Here is a 26,415-nt window from a genome sequence, read left to right on the forward strand (position 1 = left end):
TGGTGGTGGTGCTATAACTTTATATTAACACTAAACATTAACACTAGCATAAAATATATTAACCCAATAATTAAAAAGTAAATCATTTTAATGGAAAAAGTAAGTCCTTAAAGCATGCTTTAAGAAAGATCATTAAGAGACATTTTAAACAAAAAGGACCCCACTATTATTGTTGACAAACATATTCATAGTTGAATTTCAAGCATACAATGTCCCAACCAACCAATCCTACCACCAGTATCAACTTCATACCTAGGTACACCTCTACCCCATAGCCACCTCCATGACAGACACATTTTTATTTGGTTGCTATAGTTTGGTTCTCATGCTTTCAGTATTGTTAGCTGTGTATTTAGATGTACAGATACACCATACCTCTACCCCACCCAGGTGTCCAAGGCCTTGAGCATGGATGGCTCCTCTTACTCCTGTCTGCCTCTTACTTCCTTCCCCATTTCATTTTTCTTTCTTCTCTATCCTCATTTCCATAATCAACACTCAAGTTCTAGGTTTCCCCTCCTTTGACACCTTGTATGCATTCCCTTATACTGTTATTCTATATACAAGTGAGATCATTCGCATTGATCCTTCTGACTTTACTTTGCATATCATATCCTCCACTTCCATTTAATGCAGTGAATTGTACAATTTCATCATTACTTGCAGCTGCACTGTGTGTGTGTGTATATATATGTGTGTGTGTGTGTGTATATATATATATATGCCTTCATCCACTCATCTGTCATTGGACACCTAAGCTGATTGCATATCTTAGTGCTTATGTTAAGTGCTACAAGAATAATAGTGTGCACATGTCCTTTTGAGTGAATATTTGTGTCCTTTTTTTTTTTTAAATAAAATTACCATTCAATAATTTTGTGAAATTTGGGGTAAGACACCACGGGTATATATGAAACTGCAAACTCTCAGCAAGGATGAGATAGGCTGTTCTCCAAAGCACACTATACTGCTCCTCTATTCCCCCCCCAAAAAAATCACCTTTGGATACAAGACATTAATATATAAAACTGGGGCCGGGCGGTGGCGCTGGAGGTAAGGTGCCTGCCTTGCCTGTGCTAGCCTAGGACGGACCGCGGTTCGATCCCCCGGCGTCCTATATGGTCCCCCAAGCCAGGAGCGACTTCTGAGCGCATAGCCAGGAGTAACCCCTGAGCGTCACCGGGTGTGGCCCAAAAACCAAAAAAAAAAAAAATAAATAAATAAATAAATAAAACTAACGGGCCCAGAGAGATAGCACAGCGGCGTTTGCCTTGCAAGCAGCTGATCCAGGACCAAAGGTGGTTGGTTCGAATCCCGGTGTCCCATATGGTCCCCCGTGCCTGCCAGGAGCTATTTCTGAGCAGACAGCCAGGAGTAACCCCTGAGCATCACCGGGTGTGGCCCAAAAACAAAACAAAACAAACAAACAAAAAATATATATAAAGCTAAGGCTCATGTAGCCATTATTTTAACCCAAAGATTATTTATATTTCATTTAAGACATTGTATTTAAAGGGTCTTATGTGATATTCTCTTTATCCAAAATTCTTCATAAGTCAAAATCCTACCTCATGATTACAATGACAGTTCAAAAGTCTTGAGTTTCCTGGCAAAATTTCCACTTCTGGCATCTACCTCGTAGATGCAAAGTTACCCTAAGTAGAAGTAAGTGATACCAACAATATGCTAGATGGAACAATGGTACTTATGGTATTCCATGACTACTGCAATTACTTAGAGTGAAAAAATATAATACTTTAATAAATGTATATCATGACCAAGAAGAAATGAAGCAGTTACTCTGATATCCAATCTATTCCAACTATTTCACTTGTGATCACAGAATTTCTATTTTAGTATCACCAATTGAATCTTATAGCAAAAATTAAACATTTTCAAAATGTGTATTATATCTGCAAACAATAAGAGAAAAACTGACTAACTTTAAAAGGCCAAAGTCAATTACTCAATTTAAAGTCTAATTTAGCTACTTAATAGTTCATCTTTCTAGATGAATTCCTAATTATGCAGTAGAGAACCAAACTAACTTCCTTTTTCTGGAACTTCATCCCACAATATATTTTTGGTTTGCATTCTTTATTCTACCCATATATAATGTGACAGCTTACTTTTCCTCCTAAAATTCCTTTTCTCATTTGGAATCTGAATTTGCAAGTGAGAGCTCACAGCACTCCAAATGCACTCTAGCACAGTACATTAGGCTAAATATTCAGAAACAGGACCCTGTAGATTTAGAGAATCAGTGATCATTCCAAGACTCCAGAGTTAACAAGGAGCTAAATGAAACTTAATGTGTTGTGTGGCATTTTCTGAAGGTTTTGCACTTCCCACAATCTCGGGAACTCTAAATCTTCTAAGAAGGCACTTGCCTTAAAACATTTAGATTATCCTTTGTTTTATAAAATTCTCTGCAATTAGCCTTAGCACTCCTACTCATTGTATATAAACCATATTAATAAAGACTCTCAGACAGGTTACCAAAGACACAGTGTAGTTACCTCAGGCTGAGAGGCCAAACCCATTACTCAACAACCTGACTCTCCTAGTCAGGGGGGCCTGAACTCAGAAATTACTATCTTTCAAAATACGGTATTAGTTAAAATGTTCAAAAATAGGATACAGTGCATTTTGAAAACTGACAATTTCATCATGACTTGAAGTGTAACAATGAGTTATGGCTAACCATTATATTTAAACAGCTTGTACATATATTCTGTGTGGCATTTTCTAAATGTCTTGCCCTCATCAGTGTATCTCTGATGACTCCCAATCTTCAAGTAAGAGATACATTTTAAACTATGTTGAAAATGACAGCTGAATATCATCACTTGTCCTAACTGCTAAAGTGATCTGCTTTGTCTTTTTATAATGGCTTAGGGCCTGAGCAAGAGAACAGGCATTTGCCTTGCATGTGGTCAACCCAGACGGTTCAGTCCCTGGCATCTCATATGGTCCCCGAACCTGGCAGGAGTGATTTCTGAGAATAAAAGCCAGGAGTAACCTCTGAGTACCACTGAATGTGGCCCCAAAACAAACAAAAGAAATAAACAAAAACCAACAAAATGTTTATAATAATGCTTTAGCACATTTTAGTTTTTTGTACATTTTTAGGGTTATCTTTATTATTTTCAAAAAAATCCCCCTCACCATTCCTAAACCCCAGATAGCAGGACAGAGTGCCTGTGGGTAGGCCTTTTTAGGTTTAGCATTTCCTCAATGGGCAGCTGTTGCTTAAATAATGCAAAGGTAGCTAAGGAAATCAATACGCACAACACACCCAAATGTTGCTCTTACTTTTGGGTTTGTTTTTTTTTTAACCTAGAGTTACCTAGAGGTTCAATGTGGAAATAAATTATTATATGCCAAATCTAAGATAAAACACAAACTCAAAGATAAAAATCCAGTGGGTTAAGCATACAGCAATCCTACCAGAAAATATACAGTGTGGGGAAAATGACCATTTTTAAGAGATCAAAAGGCAGAGTCCAGAGATAATATGAAGTTTCTACCTGGCTGAGACCATCAGGTAAAATGAGCAACAGTTTAACTGCCTCCAAATAGCACTTCTTTATAAGAATACATACCAAGTCCTACTAAAGGATATTTTATGAACAGGAAGTCCACAGGAGTCTACTTAATGAATTCTATAGCAGACAGCTAAAGGAAAAGGTTAAGAGAGAATGCAAAGAACTGGAATTGGGCCAGAGTTATAGTACAACAGGTAGGGCACTTGCCTTGCCCAAGGCCAACCTGTGTTTATCTCCAGCATCCCATATGGCCCCTCAAGCACTGCCAGGAATAATTCCTGGATAAGGAGACAGGAGTAACCCTTGAACATCACTGGGTATTGCCCCCCCCCCAAAAAAAAAAATCAAAGAGCAGGCTGACTAGTTATGTCATACACACACACACACACACACACACACACACACACACACACACACACACACACTCTGACTTCCCCCAAAAAAAGAGAGGTGGCCAGGACAATAGTACAGTGGGTACTTGCCACACACACACATACACACACACACACACACACACACACACACACACACACACTCTTCTCCCTTCTCCTTCTCCCTCTCCCTTCCCCCCCGACTTCCCCCAAAAAAGAGAGGTGGCCACAGGACAATAGCACAGTGGGTACTTGCCTTACACACAGCAAACCTGGATCTGATCCCCAAAAGCCCATATGATCACTTGAAACACCAGAAGTAATCCCTGAATGCAGAGCCAGGTAAGTCTGATTCCCCCACCCCCCAAAAGAGACACAGAGAGAGAAGCAACTTTAAACAGAACCCAAGGAGTAAGGTATATGGGATAACCATCAACAGCAATTATAACTTTTAGCCAACCTAAACAAACAGAAGAAGAAAATAAAGCCCCATTTATTTTTATTTAATATATTTAGCCAACCTAAGCAAACAGAAGAAAATAAAGCCCCATTTATTTTTATTTACTATATTGAGTATATTTAATATATTTCTAATTTCCTACCCATGTTCCCACTGGCCAAACCTAATCAGTAGCCGGTGGAGAGAAATCCCTGAATACAGTTCTGGTTCACGGGACAGATCAGTTAATAAGGGGGGTTGGAGGTTGAGGAGCCATGCCCAGAAACACTCAAGGGTTATTCCTAGCTCCATGCTCAGAAATAACTCTTGGTAGGCTCAGAGGATCATGTGGGATACTGGAGATCAAACCTAGGTTAGCCATGTACAAGGCAAACACCCTACCCGCTGTGCTATTGCTCCAGACTCAGAGTTAATAAGGACTTAAAAAACAGAGCAAGAGGGGAGGAGAAAAAAAAAAAGAGACAGAAAGAGAGAGAATAGTGAACAAACGCCTATTCATCAGCATCTTAATAACTTCAAGATTATTGAGTTCAAAGATAAATACAAGGATTGGATATTTGTATGCACATAGTCAACCCAGGTTCAATCCCCAGATTAGCTTTTAATTCCACGGCCACTGAACCAAGAGTAGCTGAGCACCATCAAGTGTGGCCAAGCCTTACTCCTAAAATTGCAAAGAACTGTTATTAGAAAGATTTTCCTTTTTCATTCCTTTGATTTGGTGAAGTGGTGGTCTTCTCCCAAGTGGTGTTCAGGGAGCCCAGAGGTCCTTCCTAACAACTCTCCCCATGGATGTGACAAAAAAATATTTTCGTGATATCTTACAGTTATACTACCTTTAAGTACAACAGAGATTATGTATAAGGCACATTACATAAATTCATGACACAGAAATTTTAACTCAAGCTATATTACTTTCCATTAAATATCTTCAGTAGCATATAAAATTTCAAAGTATGCCTGTTTTATCTCTATAACATCATCAATATACCTATTCCATTTTGCAAAGACATGCAATAGTATCAGTTTCAATGTTCTCACTTTCCTCAATACATCTTCACAAGCATACTATTTATAATATACAACTTCAAAATATAAGATAAGACTAGGTTTTAAGACAGGAAAAGATGTTGATAGTTTTCATACCTTTTTGTTTTGTTTTGTTTTGTTTTAGTGCCACACCCGACAGTGTCAGGGGTTAATCCTGACTCTGCTCAGGGGGGCATATGAGATGCTGGGGATCGATCTTAGGTTGGCTGCATGTATGACAAACGCCCTACTTGCTGTGTTATAGCTCTGGCCCCAGTTTTCTTACTTTTTAACTATAATATTATTTCAATATTAATATAAATATTAAGCAAAATAAATTATGAGCTAAAAATGTGACCTATTTATCATATTAGATTTACCATACTAAGCACATATTGAGCTCATTTACAGAACTACATTACAAAGGTAATCAGCAAATCTAATTCCATTATCATATGTAATACAAAGATGTTAAATCAGGATCTCATCTGTATAGATTGATCATATTTTTATAGCCTGAAACATGAACAGTATCTACATTCAGCAATTACTTACTAAGTAGGCCACATAAGTGTTGTTGCACTATATTAAATGATATACAAATCTTATGTAAGTAAGTTTTTATACTTTTGTAAATCTATTAAGATAAAAATTACTTCTAAGTCTCCAAAGCTAAGACGGTCATAAACTGAACTTTCACAGTATTGACCTATCTGTTAGCTCAGGCTGGATACTCCTGCTCTCATGAAGTCTACCCCCATTTGGAGTTGCAGTGTCAGATACAGTATTTGCTTTTTTCCTACCAATGATTAATGAGAAATGATCATGCTATAGAATGAAATAGATTTAGAGCAAATCTTCTTGAGGTTTCTAGATCGTTTGTTTATAAAGAAAGGCTTTAAGAAAGAAAACAGCTCTTTTAATCTCACTGGACATATCAAAGCAAATGTCATGCCCAGAGATTTTACAACCATCTAGTGGCAGACACACTAAAGACTGTACTACTTTACAGTGTCAAGAATCTGGGGTCTTATTGATACTGCCTTTATTTTTTGTTTGTTTCGATATGGTTTTTGTTGTTGTTTTGGAGCCTGGGAGTTGTTCTGAGCCACCAGAGCTACAACCCACAGGCTTAGGGAACTTGGTGAAACTGGTTTTGATTTTGGTTTTATGGGCCATGCCCAATTGTGCTCAAAGATCATTCCTGGCAGATTCAGGGAACCAGATACCATGTGCAATAAGCGGGGATAGAACCTAGATCTAGATCTAGATTCTAACTGGCTGTACTCTCTCCCAAGCCCCTGATACCACAGTCTTTAAAAACCCTAAGTTATTTAACCTACCTTGAGACTTTAAGTAAGCATGTCACCTTTTGTTTAATTGGTGGGGATTTCTGTGAACTGTAGCATACTACACCTGATATAGTATTGCCTACATTTAATAAGAATCATCTCTTCAGAACTATTTTGAAATGGCATCAGGAATCAAGCCTAGCTAAGGTTTCACATATACAAAGCAGGTGCTCCATTAAAATGGAAAAATCTTAGATATAGAAAGAAGTCCTTAAGCCTTTCACTTTGAACATTTGTTATAGTGACTTGACTTAGATAGACTTCAGTTGACTGGATATCGCCGCTCACCCTTGAACCTTGGATCCCATCTTTGGAACAGGCATGATTTTCTGCACCAGCACCAAAGACTGAACTTCTCTACCAGGGAAGCCCTAATGCTGCCCTGGCATTGGCTTGATCCAAGGTGGATTCATATGACACCCTGATGCCTTGGGAACAGCAACAACTTGCTTTCAGGGTGAGTGTCCCTGCCTCACCACCTAACATAGAGATGAAACCAAAAGATCCTTCATGACACCCTGACTTGGACATAGGATTTGTGCAAAAACATTGTCCCCTGCTGTTATGAGTGTAGCATTGCAACTGCTATCTTTACTTACTTTCTGATTTAATGATGCCTTTAGCATTATAACTACTATCTTTACATACTTCCTCATTTAATAATGCATGGACACTGTAACCACTATCTTTGCATACCATCCGAATCAATGATGCCATGTACCTTGTGATTATTGTCTTCACATACCATCTTGTTGCTGTAATGCCCAAGCTGTGTTACCCACATACTGTTTCCCGCCTAAAGTTTGCCCTTAAAAGCCTTGTGTGAAGTCAGTCTATTGCTCTGACAATGCTTCCCTGCGAGTGGTCTGTGGCTCGCAGTCTTCCCTCCTTTTCCTGAGTCTAACCTAAAAGGCTATGGGCTGGAAGAGACCCTTACCCACCCTTGCCTCAGCCTTGTCACAGGAACTCACGGCAAAGCCAGCAATATTTCTTAAATGTTTTCATGTAACGTTCTGGCACATTCAGACAGTTTGTGTAAAATAGATTTTTCCTACTAAATAATATATTTGGAAGGAGGGAATAGGTCGATACCCAATGGCCCACCTTCACTAATCTCTGCAGAAGACTAGCAGCTTAAAATTCCAGGTATGCTGATTTTATGGCTGGCATCTCCAAGGACTGCTTGGAGCCAGGCTAGGCCACCTATCCCACACATCCCTAAACCTGTGTACTTTCAGAACTCCCAACAATCATACCCATGAACCACCAATGTCACAAGGTAAACTCACTGGCCCGGCTCCACAGAACCTCAAGTCTTGAACCATGCCATAGCTTATGCAGCCATGCGGCACCCCATAATTTTAATAGTGACTCCCAGTAAGAATACTCTAAATTGGATGTGGAAATTATCACAGATGCCACAAAAGCTCAACAAGCGAAACCAACAACTGATATTCAACTAGCAATAAATAGCTTAGTAAACCTTCAGATAATGATATAACAATCCCATTGGAAAACAAGGTAATTTTCACAAAATACTTTTAATAAAAATTTTTATAATTCCATTACCATTTAGTTGTACCAAGCAATATTAAGTAAATTATTCATACCTGGTAAGGGGCAGACTTCAGAAGGGTAGAAAATTGGTAACAGGGGGAGAGAAAATGTTAACACTGGTTGTAGGATTGGTGTGGGAATATTAAATTCCTGAAATAACTGTATTAGGAGCAACTCTGTAAATCATGGTGCTTGAAATAAAAAGTCTAATTTTAAAAAATAAAAACTGGAAATATTCCCAAATCCCGATTATACCTGTTGTCTTTTGGCTGCCATGATATTAAGCTTATCCACTTCCGGTTTCAGGGCTTTGTACTGGATTCCTAAATCTTGTTCAGTGCCAGCATTTCTCAGTTTCAAGATACCTTCTTCCACCTAGAAAACAAACCCCCATACAAACTTTAAAACAAATCAAGTCTGCATATAAAGATCTAAAAATATTTTATTCCTTTTTAAAAGCTATTCAGATAGCAATCCAAACTCTTGAGTTTAGATGAATAAACATTTGAACAGCTATAATGAAAGCTTTACATGAGGTGGGATGACTTGTATTATACTGATTTCTACCTAAAAAAGATGAAATTTAATGTGTCTTGATTTCTCAACTCTAGAGCTTAACTGGCACAAAGAAATGTTTCATCACAACTGAAGAAAAAAATTTTAATAGGAACGAAACTAAACAATACCTTTGGCAAGTTCCTCATTAAACCTAAATTAACAACACAGGCTTATAGCAGAAGCAGTAGGATGTACACTTGGCATAGAGAAAACATTCTACAAAAACATTCCTGGACCCTTAGGTAAAACCAAGATCAAAACCAAACCAAATCCTAAAGAATGCTGAACTAAGAATGGTCAGTAGCTCACTGTGAGAGAAAAAAAAAAACAAATTACAGACATAGGCCTGTACTTACAACTTTTAGCTGAACAAGTAGTTTGTAGACATCTGCCATGTCAGCCAAAATAAGCAGCCGAGTAACAGCAGAGAGCAAAGCTCTAGCTGCCCGAACCATGTTGCCACGTTTCACCGAAGAACAGGGATCATCTGCAAACTCTCCAGCAGCACTCTTCATCAAATCACCTGTTACAAAATGGGAGGAAAAAAAAAAAAAACTCAGCAGGAATAAATCTGAATAGCTCATTTACATTAAAAAAAAACCAAAAAACAGTTCAAACTCTGAATAATCCATGCAGAGAATTTAGCTTAAGGATTTCAATTTGTTTTTTGTTTGTTTGTTTGTTTTATAGTTGTCACTAAAGAAAAGTGTTCTCATACATTACTAGTGAAAGCAATTTAGCACTGAATCAAAATCCCAAAAATACTCATTTTTGGTGCAGGAGAGACCAGAGACAGTAGGTAAGATGCTCGTCTTTCATATGGCTGACCCTGTTTCAATCTCCTGTACCACTTCCAGTCACTACAGAGCCACATCAGAGTAACCCCTGGATACAGAGCCAGGACTAAGCCCCAGGCACCATCAGATATGGTCCCAAAAACCAAAATAACAATAGCAATATTTTTAAATATTCATTTCTGACAGCTTTATGACTGTAAGCAATACAATGCCTGTCTTACATGAGGCTGGGGAGGGGAAAGCTTCATTCTCTAGCAGTACTCATATACCCAAGTGCAATCCCAACAACTTTGCTACTTGAGATCCCCAAATGTATGCCACAGCAAAGAAGTACTGACATACCACAAAGTCTCTGGCACACCACAACCAAGTATATGAGGGGTTACTTCTGGCTATCTGCTCAGGCACAGGGGACCATATGGGATGCCGGGATTCGACCCAACCACCTTAGGTCCTGGGTCGGCTGCTTGCAAGGGAAACGCCACTGTGCTAGCTCTCCAGACCCAGTAACTACTGATTTCACCTTTGTTCACAAAATTAATTTATGATATTTTTTTTGGCGGGGGGGTCACACCCAGCAGCGCTCAGGGGTTACTCCTGGCTCTATGCTCAGAAATCGCTCCTAGCTGGCTCAGGGAACCATATGGGATGCTGGGATTCAAACCACCTCCTTCTGCATGCAAGGCAAATGCCTTACCTCCATTCTATCTCTCTGGCCCCTAATTTTTTTTTTTTTTTTTGTGGTTTTTGGGTCACACCCGGCAGTGCTCAGGGGTTATTCCTGGCTCCAGGCTCAGAAATTGCTCCTGGCAGGCACGGGGGACCATATGGGATGCCGGGATTCGAACCGATGACCTCCTGCATGAAAGGCAAACGCTTTACCCCCATGCTATCTCTCTGGCCCCTAATTTATTATTTTTATTTTCCTCTTTTGGCTCTTGTTAAAATCATGTTCACTGCAGAAATCTAACTTTTGTTTAAAAGCAAGGTTTTGGGGCTGGAGCAAGGGTGCAGCGGTAGGGTGTTTGCCTTGCACGCAGCTGACCCAGTACGGACTGCAGTTCGATCCCCCAGTGTCCCATATGATCCTAGTCTGGGTAAGAATCTCACCTCCTCGCAGAAAATAAAACTGATGTTTTATTCTATCAACTACCATTTCATAAAATAATAAACTGACAGACTAATCTATTAAAAAAAAAAAAGTATTTGCTCAGGGCTAGAAAGATAAGGAACTTGCCCTGCAAACATGTTTGCCTAGGGTTCAATCCCTGGCACCATCTGTGGTTCCCCCGCCCCACCAGCAGTGATTCCTGAGCACAGGGTCAGAAGCCAGCCCCTAAGGACAGCCAGATATGGGCCAAACCTTTCCACAAAAAAATTATTTGCTAACTTCAAAAACATCAAGGGCCAGCATTCATTTCCCAAGTTGTCCACTCCCTCCAGTTTTCAAATTCATTTTCCAAGACATGGTGCTAAAACACTTTTCATGCTTGCTAATAAAACTAGCAATACAATTGCAAAGAACAAGAGATTTTACAGAATAGCACTTATATGAGAAGGAACCAAATGGTAGTTTATAACTGGTATAACTATCATGTCTAATGTTTTGGGATGAGCCTGAATAAAACATTTCATCCTTTGCACCTTCATCTCATCTTTCCGATCATTAGTAAGGAATCTGGCCAAAACCACACACTGCTAGATGATACCTCTTATAATAATAGAAAAATGACTTGTGTCAACAAATTCTTTTTTTGGTTTTGGGTTTTGGGACCACACCCAGCGGCACTCAGCAATTACTCCTGGCTCTGTGCTCAGGAAACCGCTCCTGGCAGGCTCAGGAGACCATATGGGATACCGGGGATCGAACTCAGGTCCCTCCCAGGTGGGAAGCATGCAAGGCAAATGCCCAAGGCAAATGCCCCACCGCTGTACTATCATTCTGGCCCCTTTGACAACAAATTCTTGATAAATGGTCTAAGAGAACTTTTCTGGGGATGAAAAGACAGTAGATTGAGCCAGCAGGGTGCCTATTTTGCACACAGTAGACCCAAGTTCTAATCCCTGCACCCCTGAGCACCACCACCAGGAATGATCCCTGAACACAGTTGAATATGGTCCAAAAAATAACCGGAGAGAACTTTTTTTTCCCTTGGATTCTAGGGCACACCGGTGGGCAGCGCTCAAAGGTTACTCCTGGCTATCTGCTCAGAAATCGCTCCTGGCAGGCACAGGGGGACCATATGGGATGCTGGCATTTGAACCACCTTTGGTCCTGGACCCTACCACTGTGCTATCCCTCCAGCCCCATAAACTTTTCTTAAATGCCATTGGGGGGAGAGATACCTGTTGATGCTCAGGGGTTACTCCTGGCTATGTGCTCAGAAATCGCTCCTGGCTTGAGGGATCACACTGCAGTCTGTCCTAGGCTAGGGCGAACAAGGCAAATGCCTTATGTCCTGTGCCACTGCTCTGGCTCCTTAAATGCCATTTTTAATCCACAAAACTATTTTATCTTTGGGGGGGGGGTGGAAGGGCGGGGGCCTGAGTGTTTAATCTCAGAGTTTAAGCCCTCAGGTATCAGGGATTAACCCCGGGACAACATACATGCATGCAAGACAGGTGCTTTATTGTGAAGCCCTATTCTCAGCCCAAAACTGTTTTATTTTTTGAAAATTGGTCCAGGAAATAAACATTTAGTATCACATTTAAATACCATAAACCCATCTGAATTTGCTCAGATAGTCTGGAAAAACTGAACCAAAACCCCTTTCCTAATTCTTTAGGGTTAGGAAAACAGCTTTGGAGTTTATTCCCAGTTGCAGAATGGATATTTTTTTAAGTTAAAATAGAGTACCACACATATTCATGTTCTCATTTTCCTTACTAATCCAAGTGTGCCCTGCTGCTATTCAGAAACACTCCAAAGAGAAGCACTTACTTCCTGATTACACATTCAAATAAATGCATAACATGCATTTCAACTTGGAATTACTTTCTTCAAAAATTAACTAGTAGAAATCACGTTACCACAACATCATGAGTTGAAGTAATGCTAAAGTCAAGATTATCATACCTAAAGTCACTTCCTCATCTATACAGTAAAATATATTAAGGAAGCAATATTACCCATGGTGCCTCAAAGGCATTATCCTATTTTGTGTTGTATTTTTTTGTGAACTTAGTAAGAGGCTTGAAGGGGAAGAGCATTTCAACAGGAGATGATTCAATAACTTCATTCTTCTTTCAACTTCATTCTTCTTCCCTCACTTTCAACTGACTACAGATTTGCAAAATCTCATCTGTTGGATTAAGTGGTCTTACCCTAAACAATGATGGCTTCCTCTTTTAATGTCAAAGATCCACCTAGGTGGGAAGAGTTCCTAGATAGATCCTTTACCTTCGTTCATCCCGCCCATGGGGTGGTCTTAATTTCCCAATAAATACTATGGTCTCACTCTCCAGATCCACTTCCCCAGAGGGATTAAGGCATGTGGAGCAAATTACCCTTACATACAGTTAGTCATCCAGGAGCCAGCAGCATCCTTAATACATATATCCCAAGTCAAAGAAAATGCAGCATTCACCCTAGAGACTGACTTTAAGACATAAAACAAATGGATGACAACCAATCAATGATGTTTTTTAATTTATATTGTGCTATTACTTCTTACGTTAAATGAGGAATGAGAGAAAATGGATTAAATGGTAAAACTAGAGGAATAGGGGTCAATATGGAATAATTTTTAAATTAATCACAATCTCCCTTGGGAATATATGAAAGTAAGAATTGAACAACAGAACCAACCAGCAGGGTATCTCATCTCAGAAAAAGACATCCAGGAGGCAAAGCAACAGTACAGTAGGTTTTACAGATGCTTTGCAGAGTTGATACAAGTTTGATCCCAAGACCCCATAAGGTCCCTGATCCCTGCCAGGAGTGATCCCAGAGCACAGACACACGGAGTATGGCCCAAATCTCCCCTCAAAAATAGACATCTACAAAATGGAGTGGAGTGGGATGAAAAAGTCAAAGTGGGAAAAGGCAGAAAATCAAGTCAGAATTCAAGAAATAGTATGAGAGGGGCCAAAGTTATAGCATAGCGGTAGGGCATTTGCCTTGCACATGGCCAACCGGGGCCGATCCAGGTTCAAACCCTGGCATCCCATATGATCCGCTAAGCCTGCCAGGTGCAATTTTTGAGCGCAGAGCCACAAATAACCCTGAGCACTGGCAAGTATAACCAACCCATCCCCCCGCCAAAAAAAAAAGTATGAGGGGAAAAAAATCAGCTGAGTTCTTGTTAGGTTTAATGAAGAAAGTGATTTCATTGACCTAAAAACATTGAAGAGGCTGAGAGAAATTCCCAAAGCTACGTTTCAAATCTTTATAAACTAACAAACCTAGACTCTACTAACTCCTGTTTATCTCTCAAAAACTATTCCAAATAGGGGCCAGAGAGAGTGCTTAAAAGTAGACTGTTTGCCTTGCAATGCAGAAGGACAGTGACTGTGGTTCGAATCCTGGCATCCCATATGATCCCCAGAGCCTGCCAGGATTTCTGAGTGTAGAGCCAGGAGTAATCTGAGTGCTGCTGGGTATGCCCCCCCCTCCCAAAAAAAAAAAAACTATTCCAAATAGTCACTGACAGTTACTTTGTATTGATGACATCTGCCTTTTAGTATCTATCTTCTGGTCTGCGTGTATTAGATATGGGTGTATTATTCTGGACCTGTCAACATCTGGACTGGACAGGAAACCAATTTCCACCTACTTTAATCTGACTCTAGTCAGTAACCAAGAAGAAAATCATGCCTGAAAAGTCTGACAGCCTGTGTTCAATATACTTCCAACAAAAATAAATCATTATTTTTCTTAAAACTGCCTTGCCGGTTCAATAAAACATGTAGTTTTTGGGGGCCGGAGCAGTGGCGCAAGCCTTAAGGTGTCTGCCTAGGATGGACTGTAGTTCAATCTCCATGCATCCCATATGGTCCCTCAAACCAGGAGCGATTTCTGAGCACATAGCCAGGAGTAACCCTAGAGCGTCACCAGGTGTGGCCCAAAACAAACAAACAAACAAAAAATTTAGTTTTCACACTAAATTCTAAATGTCTCTAAAAATTCTGACTAGCAACCTGAGCGATAGCACAGTGATATGGCATTTGCCTTGCAAGCCGCTGACCCAGGACGGACCTACGTTGGATCTCTGGAGTCCCATGTGGTCCCCCAAGCCAAGAGCGATTTCTGAGCTCATATCCAGGAGTAACTCCTGAGCATCACCAGATGTGGCCAAGAAAAATAAATAAATAAATAAATAAAAATTCTGAATATTTTTAGAATGTTTCTAAAAATATTCAGTTTTATTTCATTTGCTTTATTGATTTTTAATTCTTAGTATTTTATGTATTAGTAATGATAAAAGTCACCTCTATTTTGTCAAATATATGGCAAAATAAATCTTAAAATTTTATGAATAATGGCAAAATAAATATAAGATATAAAACCTTATATTTTATCATTTTAATTTTATTTATAATTATATTAAATATATACAGATCAAAAAAAAAAGCTGCCTTGGCGGGGCCAGAGAGATAGCATAGAGATAGGGTATGTTTGCCTTGCATTCAAAAGGACGGTGGTTCGATTCCCGGCATCCCTTATGGTCCCCCCGAAGCCTGCCAGGAGCAATTTCTGAATGTAGAGCCAGGAGGAAACCCTGAGTGAGTGCTGCCGGATGTGACCCAAAAACAAAAACAAAAACAAAACAAAACAAACAAACAAAAACTGCCCTGACAAGGGGTCAGGAGATAGTACAGAGGGTAAAGGCATGTAGCAGACCCAAGATTAATCCCCTGAGCACCACCAGGATTAATTCCTGAACATAGAGCCACGTAACCCCTGAGCACAGTCAAGTGTAGCATAAAAACGAAACAACAAAAAACAAACAAACAAAAAACTGCCTTCGGGCCAGAACGATAGCACAGTGGTAAGGCATTTGCCTTACACACTGCTGACCTGGGATGAACCTGGGTTCCATCCTCATATCTCCAGCATCCCATATGGTCCCCCGAGCGTGCCAGAAGTTATCCCTGAGCACTGCCAGGTGTGGCCCAAAAGCAAAACAAAACAAAACAAAACAGAAAAGCAACAACAACAAAAGATTCACAATGGAACAATACATGCACACAAAATATGCACACCCCTCTCTCTCTTTTTTTTCTTCCCTTCATGCAAATCATCAAGCTATACCAAAAAATATAGGCGATAAGCCTTGAATTTCACTTTACAATTACTGAGATAAATAAAAGAATTCTCTTAGTTAATTTAAAACCCTCACTGCTGGATCCTTTTTTGATTCATAAGCATGATGAATTAGGTGTCACAAGTTTGTGTGATATGTGCCTCCCTTAAATCTTGCTACAAAGTCAGCACATTTACCCTTCTGATGTGAGAGGGGGGAAAAAAACCCACCTATCTGCCCATCCTCATGACAAGGGCATTGTGGATCATGTGGCACAGCACATACCTTGCATGTTGAAGCCCAGGGTTCAATCTGACACCACCTAGTCCATTAGCACTAACAGGTGTGGCCCCCACATAGTTCATTAACACCACCAGATGGTGCCAGGAATTTTTTTTCAATGTATACATACAAGATACATATATTAGACAAGAGACTGTCGGTTCTATTTGACTGGAAATGTTCTTTTCAAGACTTAAAAAAGCTGAATTTATATCTGTGTAACAAGATCAATACGGAGTATGTTTATCAATCAACTAGAGATGCTAGTTAACTCAATAGTTTTTAACTTTTGTTTTAAGTGGAGCAATTAAGGCTATTTTCTTGCTCGAAAAGCAAGAGACTTGCTTTAGAAAAGATTAGTTTAATAACTGAGACTTAGTATTGAATACCACTGATTGCTCAATAATGCCACATTCTCCTTTAACTCATAGACAATACACTTGCACTATAATCAAAGTTTTCCTAAAATAGAATTAGCCAAAAGCCAGAATATGAAAAGTGTCCGAAAGAAATCTTAAAACAAATACTGCCTGATCATTAAAATAGACATAAAAGAGGGGAAACTATTAAGCAAATCTTAAAATATCTGCTTTCCATTTACTGGAAAAGGAGAAAAAAAGAATCTTTTGTTTTGTTGTTTTTTGGGCCACACCCAGTGATGCTCAGGGGTTAACTCCTGGCTATGCGCTCAGAAATCACTCCTGGCTTGGGGGACCATATGGGACCTCGGGGGATCAAACCACTGTCTGTCCTGGACCAGCCGCCTGCAAGGCAAAAGCCCTACTGCTGGTCACTGCTCCACCTTCCCCCCCCCACAAGAATCTATTCTATTTTCTCCTTCTAGTCAATTTGGAGAGTTGTAGGCACCCATATTAAATGGCTTGTTTTTCCTTCCTTCCCTCCCTATCTTTCTTTCTTTCTTTTTCAATTTTGGAGAGAAATCTACTTGCTGTGAATTATTCAGATAGTTTATGGTTGTCAACCAAATAAATAACACATTCAAGTTTTATTCTGTGTTTGATGGAACAAAATTAAAAAATTAGGGGCCGGAGAGATAGCATGGAGGTAAGGCGTTTGCCTTTCATGTAGAAGGTCATCAGTTCGAATCCCGGCGTCGCATATGGTCCCCCGTGCCTGCCAGGAGCAATTTCTGAGCATGGAGCCAGGAATAACCCCTGAGCACTGCCGGGTGTGACCCAAAAACCACAAAAAAAATAAATAAATAAATAAAAATAAAATAAAATAAAATAATTAAACCAACTGGTCTAATAAACAGTAAATACCACTTGACCTGTAAATACTTTACCTTTACCTGTAATACTCAGGTCTATTTTACACTTTTCTTTTACAAAGCTACCATAACTACAAGTATGTTTAACTATTTATTGATTTTCAGCTCCAAATTAATTTTATCTGTCTTGCCAATATATTAGTGATGAAAAAGTCTAAAAGATTATCAATTTCAGGCCAATATCATCCGTGTCTCAATATCTGAAATAATGGTACACTCAAATTAAGAACAGTAAGTAACAGGAGCCAAAGAAACAGCTCACAAGGCTAAGCATATGCTCTGAATGCAGAAATCCTGAGTTAAAACCCTGTCACCACAGGAATGACAAAATAAGAGCCAGTTGTGGCCCAAAAAACATATTTAAAGATTATTCTTTAAAAGGGCAGGAGGGAGGGAGAGAAGGAAGAAAAGCCCTCTTTTTTTCTGGTAAGAGCCCTATATTAGAATTCACAGTACATTTCAATACCATTTTCTATGTATGTGTTGTTAAGAGTATATATGCTGTACAGCCCACAATTTTTTGGTGGTGGTTGGTTTTGGTTTTTTGTTTAGGAGTAAAAACCACTTTATTTAGAAATCGAGGAAGGAGAAAATAAGAAAGAATAATGGGGGCCGGGCGGTGGCGCAAGAGGTAAGGTGCCTGCCTCACCTGCGCTAGCCTTGGACGGACCACAGTTCGATCCCCCGGCGTCCCATATGGTCCCCCAAGCCAGGAGCAACTTCTGAGCGCATAGCCAGGAGTAACCCCTGAGCGTTACCCGGTGTGGCCCAAAAAACAAAAAACAAAAAAAAAAAAAGAAAGAATAATGCACTCAAGAGAGAACACAGACTTCTCCAAAGTGGAGAGATCTCCAGTATAAAACCCACATGAAAGTAGAAAAGTGCAAGATGTGGAAGGCCAGAGAGATAACACAGCAGTAGGGCATTTGCCTTGCTTGCAGATCCAGGGCAGGAGGTGGTTCGAATCCCAGCATCCCATATGGTCCTCCAACCCTGCCAGGAGCAATTTCTGAGCACAGAGCCAGTGGGTGGGTGGGTGGGTGAGTGGGTAGGTGGGTAGGTGGGTGGGTAGGTAGGTAGGTAGGTAGGTAGGTAGGTAGGTAGGTAGGTAGGTAGGTAGGTAGGTAAACAATAAAGATGTGAAGATGTGGTTGGCATCACCACATGAGTACAGGGAGCATATGTGCAATCCACATTTTAATTTTTGAGACAAGTCTTTTCCTAACATACTTCTTCAAAAACAGTCAAATTAGTTCTTTAAAAAAAAATTGGGTTATAAAAAAAAATTGGGGGTTGGAGTAATAGCACAGCAATAGGGCGTTTTTGCCTAACAAACAGCAGACCCAAGATCAACCTGGGTTCAATTCCTGGCATCCCATATGATCCCCCAAGCCTGCCACAAGCAGTTACAGACCACAGAGCCAGGAGTAATCTGAGTGCCACTGGATATGGCCCAAAAACCCAAAAAAAGAAAAAAATTTTTTTGTTTTTTGGGCCACACCTGGTGGTGCTCAGAGATCACTCCTGGCAGGCTCAGAGACTACAATGGGTACTAGGGGGTTGAACTCAGATAGGATGTGTGCAGGACAAGCGCCCATCCTGCTGTACTATTTCTCCTGCCTCTCTTCCGAAATATTTAAAAGCCAGACTATTTAAAAATACATAAAAAAATAATAAATAAAAATACAGACAAGTGCCATAAACAATGACAGGCCCGTCCTATTCCTACCCTGCAGATATAGGAGAATGGATAGAGGGGCAGGAGAAAGGCAATTATTTGCCACTGTGGAAGGGCTAAAAAAAATTATCTAATCAGGGCCATAGCAACAGTGCATTGAACAGGGCATTTCCCTTACATGCAGCCAACTCAGGTTCAATCCCAGGCATTCTATATGGTCCCCAGAGCCTGCCAGTGATTTCTTAGACAAAGCCAGGAGTAACCCGAGTGCTCCAGATGTGGCCCCAAAAAATAACAACAACAAAAAAGCTTGTCTCTGAATATAAAGCAATATTAACCTACCTTGTTTTCGGACATCTTCTACAGCAGCAACAAGCTCCTCCTTGAGAAACTGGCTCTCCTTCGCAATTTTATCCCCCTTCTCCAAGAAATTCTCAGTTGCTTGTTCAACAGATGCAGCCAAAACATGTGCCTTCTTAGAACGACCTCTCTTCTTATTAGAGGGGCCCTTACTGTTAGTATTTACCAGAGTTGTAACCTAGAGGTTTCATTTGGAAGAATTAAACTTCTGTCAGTTAAAATGCAATCAAAAATTAAATGAACATCTTTAAAGATAGCAAGAATTCTTCACGCTATTTATGGCATTTCACTAAGCATTAAGTAACATAATATGATTTTCATTGTTAAGATAAAACTAATAAAGGGTCAGAGCGATAGTACAGTAGGTAGGGCAGTTGCTTTGCACACAGCCAGCCCAGGTTTGATCCCTGGTGTCCCATATGGTCCCCCAAGGCTGACAGGAATAATTTCTGAGTGCAGAGCCAGGATTAACCCCTGCGCACCACTAAGTGTAGCTCAAAAAAATAATAAAACAAAAATAAATGATATAAATTCCTAAAATAATTTAGCTTTCTCAAATATTAAATAAGAAATTAAATACTTCTGGTTGTTTTGGGGCCACATCCAGCTATACTCAGGGTTTACGCCTGGCTCTGTGCTCAGTAATCACTCCTGGTGGGGCTCAAAGGATGAGAAGGCGTGCCAGAGATCAAAAACCATGTGTAACGCAAATGTCCTTCTCCCCACTGTACTCTCTCCAATCCCTAAAAATTATATTTTTTCATTCCTCAGTCATTACATTTTAGTTTCAGTTTACAAATTAAAAACTGGATTAGAAACAAATGAGCATGGGGCCGGAGAGATAGCATGGAGGCAAGGCGTTTGCCTTGCATGCAGAAGGTCTGGTTCAAATCCTGGCATTCCATAAAGTCCCTGGAGCCTGCCAGGAACGATTTCTGAGCATAGAGCCAGGAGTAACCCCTGAGCGGCACCAGGTGTGACTCAAAACAAACAAACAAAAAGAAACAAATGAGCTATCCCAACTACACAGATCCTCAAGAAATTTCAGGGGATGGGGCGGGAGAAATAGCACAGCTGTAGGGCGTTTGCCTTGGACGAAGCTGGCCCTGGTTCAATCCCTGGCATCCCATATGGTTCCCCAAGCACCACCAGAAAAGAACCCCAATCATAGAGCCAGGATTAGCCCTTGAGCACTGCTGGGTGTGTCCCAAAAGAAAAAAAAAGTTTCCGAAAATAGCTAACAATAAATTTAGCTTTACCTAAATGTCATGTTTCACCACATTTTAATAAATTTGCAAAATCTTTTAAATGATTTGCTTCTGAAATGTTTTCACTATTAACACCAATATCAGCACATAGTAAAAACCCTTAAGAGAAGAATGACTGCCCAATGACTACCTACTGTGAAGTTATTCATTCCCAGCACATGAACCATTATTATTATAATATCAGATAACATAGTTTAAAGATGGTTAAAAATTTGTAATTACCATAATATACAACACATAAAGACCTACTGAGGACTATAGTAGATAAGATTTTCAGAGTAAATATTTCTTTTTCCTTTTGGGCCACACTGGTGGGGCTCAGGGGTTACTCCTGGCTCTCCACTCAGAAATAGCTCCTGGCAGGCTCGGGACCATCTGGGATGCCAGAGACTGAACCCAGGTAGGCTGCATGCAAGGCAAATGTCCTACCGCTGTGCTATCTCTCCAGCCCCTTAAGAGTAAATATTTCTGAATCCTATACCTACATATATTAAAAATATAAATGCATGGGGGCCAGAGAAGTATCACAGTGGTAGGGCGTTTGCCTTCCATGCAGCTAATCCAGGACTGATGGTGGTTCAAATCCTGGCATCCCATATGGTTCCCCGTGCCTGCCAGAGCAATTTCTGAGCACAGAGCCATGAGTAACCCCTGAGCATCACTGGTTGTGACCCCAAAAACAAAACAAAAAAATGTATGCATATATACTCATTTAGATTAAACACATTTTATAAAAGAGAGCAAATGCCATATATCTAATTTCCATCACACACACACACTCTTTCTCATTCTCTCTCACGCACTCACTCTCACAAACTGTGCCAAAACACTGAAAGTGTTTTGTTGCTAATAAAATGTCATCATACTATGATATTTGCATTTGCAACAGAACATACTAAATCTACACCCTCAAATTAAAATAAATGCCAACTGATTCTACACATAAAAGTTGTAGGAAAAAGGGTAGTGGCCAAATGAATAGTACAGAAAGAAGGTAGGGCTCTTGCCTTACCCATGGCCAACTCAGGTTGGGTCCCTGGCACCCCATATGGTTCCTAAGTCTGCCAGGAGTGATCCCGGAGTGCAGAATCAGGTGTAAGCACTAAGCACAGCTGGGTGTGACAACACAAAAAGGGGGATAGGGTTAGAAAAAAAAAGGTTAAGAAGGAGTTTTTTTCTTTCCTTTTAAACACCATGATTACAAACATGATTGTAGTTTGGTTTCAGTCATACAAAGAACAGGGTGTAGAAATTTAACATCAAGTCTTTCTATACATCTTTGTTAGGCATGTCTTCCAAGAAAATGTCTGCAGAATGCAAACATTGGGAAACTGTTCTAACTGCTACACTCATACTAATGCCAACAGTACTAAATTAAATTGCAACAACTCAGTTTTTAAAAAGGTAAGTGAAACTGTGCAGTAATATTTATAAGTGGGGCCAAATTATCTAAGTACTAAAACCTAATCTCATCCATTTAGATTAAGGTCTGAGCTAAACAAATACCTCATGGTCTTCCAAGCTGAGAAATAAGAGAAATGACCACTACCTCCAACAACACACACACACACACACACACACACACACACACACAAAAACGAAACTGTGTTCTTTGTTATCCAGGTCTACTGCTATGGAATCATATTGCTACTATGCACTTATTTGGGGGTTCTTACCTGTGTAACGAGAGGTTCCAATAGTCTTTCAACTGCCAGAGTCCTAATCTCTAGGCTTTTAGGGTCCCATTTGAAATTAATGTTGCCTGCATGGACAGAAGTCATGGCTGAGAGAGAAACAAAAAGTCAAAGTCAGGAGAACATCAAATACAAGAAATGCATAAACAAATCTCCTATGTAAGGACTCTTATAAGAGAAAATTTATATTCACTACAAAATGGGGGAGAGGGCTAGTGGGGAGCGAAGAAGAATCCTATTAGCCTGCACATGAAGACACTGTAACTCTTAAAACCTCTTTAACACTTCAAGATTAAAAGCATTAGGAGGCCTGAAGGATAATATAGCTGATAGGTCCTTTCCCTTTCCTTTCCCTTGTACACAGCCAATACGAATTCAATCCAGGCACTTCATATAATCACGTGAGCCTAACTGGAGTTATCCCTGGAGCAGAGTGCCAGAAGTAATCCCTAAGCACAGAGCCTAGAGTGATCCCTGAGAGCAAAACCAGGAGTAAGCATTTAGCACAGCTGGGTGTGACCCAGAAAAAAAACCAACAACAACAACAAAAAAAAGGATGATAAACATGTGATACTGTAAAATAGCATTCCCAAACAGTTATTTGTTTTGAGCTTCTCTGGCACTAAGATATTTCTATTTTGTTTGTCTACAATGACTTAGAAGTGGGATGAAAAGCTAAATTAAAGGTTAATACAAATCTTGTTTTTTTTCTTTCATTTTACATTTATAGTACAGTAAAATCTAAAAGTAATACTTCACTTCATTTGTTGATGAATTATTAAAGAACGTCTTGTCTTACTCTATTAAAATATAATCCTCAGGGCCAAAGCAAGTAGTCCAGCAGATAAGGTATCTGCCATACATGTAGCTGACCCAAGTTCTATCCCCAGCATCCCCATATGGTCCCCTGAGCACCAAAAGAAGTAATTCCTGAATGGAGAGCCAGGAGTAATCCAGAGCATCACCTGGTAAGGCCCATTCAAACCTTCAAACTGTTTACAGGAATTTGAAATTTTGGAAGGACAAGTTATTAGAATCACAATCTAGAAGTTTTATTCTCAAGGAGAAACCAAGTTAGTACATGCGAAGACTTGAATGCAACGATATAAATAACAGCTCTGTATATAATCATTAAAAGTAGAAATTAGGGGCCAGAGAGATAGCATGGAGGTAAGGCGTTTGCCTTTCATGCAGAAGGACGGTGGTTCGAATCCAGGTATCCCATATGGTCGCCCGAGCCTGCCAGGAGCAATTTCTGAGTGTGGAGCCAGAAGTAATCCCTGAACAATGCCGGGGTGTGACACCCCCCCCCAAAAAAAGTAGAAACTACCCAAATTTCATATAACACATCGCACAACCAACTACACATTAGACATACCTTCAGCTGACATTCTAAGATTACTCAGATTTAATATTTACATGGATTCAAATATTCTTTATCTAATAATTATTACTTACTTTTTTTAGTCTCTCTTAAAAATTATTCAGATATATACATATACACACACACACCTTATGAGGAACATTTGTGTAGATTCAAGTATTTTTATTTAGTCTTACAGAATAATTAATTACTCACCATCAAATCTCATTTTGCTCTTAACCTACGTGCAGCCATAGTAAGAGTTGACATTTCAAGGCCTACTTCAGTGCCCATAAAACCAAAACAATTCTCAACTGACATTGCTACTGAGAAACTACTGATAGCAAGAAGCAGCCTCAAAAGTGAAACTATCCTGCTTCAGAAATATGCCTTGAACAATTTGCCCCTATGCCTTTTTTGGTAAATTAGCTTTACAGAACATAAATATTCCACCGTGTGCCTTGAATAAATGGAACAGAGCTTGACCCAACTTGACTCCTTGGTTTTCCAAAACTCATATGGTTTTCCCGAGTTCCTTCAGGAGTGATTCCAGAGTGCACAAGGTGCAATGCCAGGTATTGCCCAAAAACAAACAAAATTAAGTTGTCAAAATTAAGAAAAAAAACTAAAAAAGATTCTCCTCACTTTTTTTCTATTAAATACTACCTCCCATCAAAAGAAACTAAGACTTCAAATTTTACCACAACCATAGTATCAAGAATAGTAACTGGGATGGAAAGAAAAGGAAAGATGGTGGAAGAATAACAGGAAGAAGGAAAGAAATAATGACGAGGTCAAAGTAAAGGGAAAAGATAGAAAGGGGGAAGAAGAGGGGCTGGAGAGAGCACAGCAAGTCAGGCACTTGCCTTGCCAACCAGGGTTCAATCCCCAGCATCCCAGCTCGGTGTACCCAACACCACCAGGATTGATACCTGAGTGCAGTCAAGAATAACCCCTGAACATCACTGGGTATGACCAAAAAAATAAAGAGGAAGAAGAAATGACAGGAGGGACAGGAGGAAGAGAAGGGGGAAGGGAGTAAAAGGGAAAGAAGAGAAGGCAAAAGGAAAGGACAGAAGAGGAATAAAAGTGAATGGATGATGCCTTGCAATGTGGTTAGTAGATGAACTGAATTGGGGGGAGGGGGGGTTTGGGTCACACCTTGCAATGCTCAGGGGTTACTCCTGACTCTACGCTCAGAAATCACGCCCCCACCTCCCCACCTGGCAGGCTCAGGGGACCATATGGAATGCCAGGATTTGAACCACTGTCCTTCTGCATGCAAGGCAAATGCCTTACCTCCATACTATCTCTCCGGCCCCAAACTGATTTTTTTTTTTTGGTTTTTAGGCCACACCCTGCAGTGCTCAGGGGTTACTCCTGGCTCTATGCTCAGAAATTGCCCCTCGCAGGCTCGGGGGACCATATGGGATGCCAGGATTCGAACCACCATCCTTCTACAGCTAAGGCAGCCTTACCACTGTGCTATCTCTCTGGCCCCCCAAACTGATTTTTAATTTTAAGTAACCACTAGGGATTACCTTATCAGACAGCACTTATCTAGACTCTTCAGAAAACATCAAATTAAATGACAAGAGGAAAAATAAACTCTCCATGACACTAAAGTTAGAAGGATGAAACGCCACTGACCAAGCTTTGAAATCAAAGATAAACAAATGGGGCAACATTAAATTAAGTTTATGCACCTTAAAGAAAATGATGACCAGAATACAAAAACATATTAGACTGGGAAAAATCATTTGCCCACCACTCACCTCATAAAAGTTAATATTCAAAATATATAAAGCACTGATAGAAGTTAATACAAAAAATAAGAATCCAATCTCATCAAAAAAAATGGGGAGAAGAGATGAACAGAAAATCAGAGAAACACAAATCAAAACAATGATTCCCTGCTGGTAGAAATGTTGAATGGTACAGCCTTTTTGGAAGACAATATGAACATTCCTCAAAAAACTAGGAATTAAGCAATTCCACACCTGAGCCCAGCAGCACCACGCAGAAAAGACAACTATACTCCTATGTGCATTGCAGCACTTATCACAACAGCCTAGAAACAACCCAACAACAGCCTAGAAAAGTCTAGAAACAACCCAAGTGCCCAAGAACTGATGATCAGATATGGAAGCAATGGGACATTACACAATGAAACAGTATTGACTGTAAGAAAAGTCGGGGAGGGGGAAAAAAAGAAAAGATAAAGTCATGCAATTGGATAAATGGATAGATTTGAACAGTATCACGCTGAGTAAAATGAGTCAGAGGGAAATGGACAGACACAGAACATTTCTCATATTTGGTATATAAAAAAAGCATAGTAGGGAAGTAACTAATGTCCAAAGGAAACAGAAATGAAGATTAAGAGAATCACAGTGTTTAAATAAAGATATTTTAAAAAAATAAAAAAAGAGAACTGGCCCTACCCATCAGATTCAGGTGATCTTTATCACAGAGATAAGACCAAAAGACAATAAAGTTTGTCAAGAGAATCAAGAAAATCAAATTTTTATGTAAAATATCCCATCTTTAAACCACACCCAG

The 26,415-nt window shown here is 39.8% G+C and overlaps 1 protein-coding gene and 1 non-coding gene across 2 annotated transcripts in view; one reads left to right on the forward strand and one right to left on the reverse strand.

Moving 5' to 3' along the window:
- Nucleotides 1-26,415, reverse strand: part of CTNNA1 (catenin alpha 1) — a 160,166-nt gene that overhangs the window by 103,184 nt on the left and 30,567 nt on the right. Inside the window, exons 2-5 of the mRNA XM_049785990.1 lie at nt 22,473-22,579; nt 19,511-19,706; nt 9,232-9,398; nt 8,573-8,692 (exon numbers count right to left, since the gene is read on the reverse strand). Of these exons, the coding sequence (XP_049641947.1) occupies nt 8,573-8,692; nt 9,232-9,398; nt 19,511-19,706; nt 22,473-22,577 (588 nt within the window). The 5' untranslated portion in view covers nt 22,578-22,579. The remainder of the gene's footprint in view (nt 1-8,572; nt 8,693-9,231; nt 9,399-19,510; nt 19,707-22,472; nt 22,580-26,415) is intronic.
- On the forward strand, nt 16,020-16,124 carry LOC126028857 (small nucleolar RNA U13). Its single transcript, XR_007502556.1, has one exon. It is a non-coding gene; the product is annotated as a small nucleolar RNA U13 (small nucleolar RNA).

The sequence above is a fragment of the Suncus etruscus genome, chromosome 14 (assembly GCF_024139225.1).
Source record: "Suncus etruscus isolate mSunEtr1 chromosome 14, mSunEtr1.pri.cur, whole genome shotgun sequence".
Taxonomy (NCBI): domain Eukaryota; kingdom Metazoa; phylum Chordata; class Mammalia; order Eulipotyphla; family Soricidae; genus Suncus; species Suncus etruscus.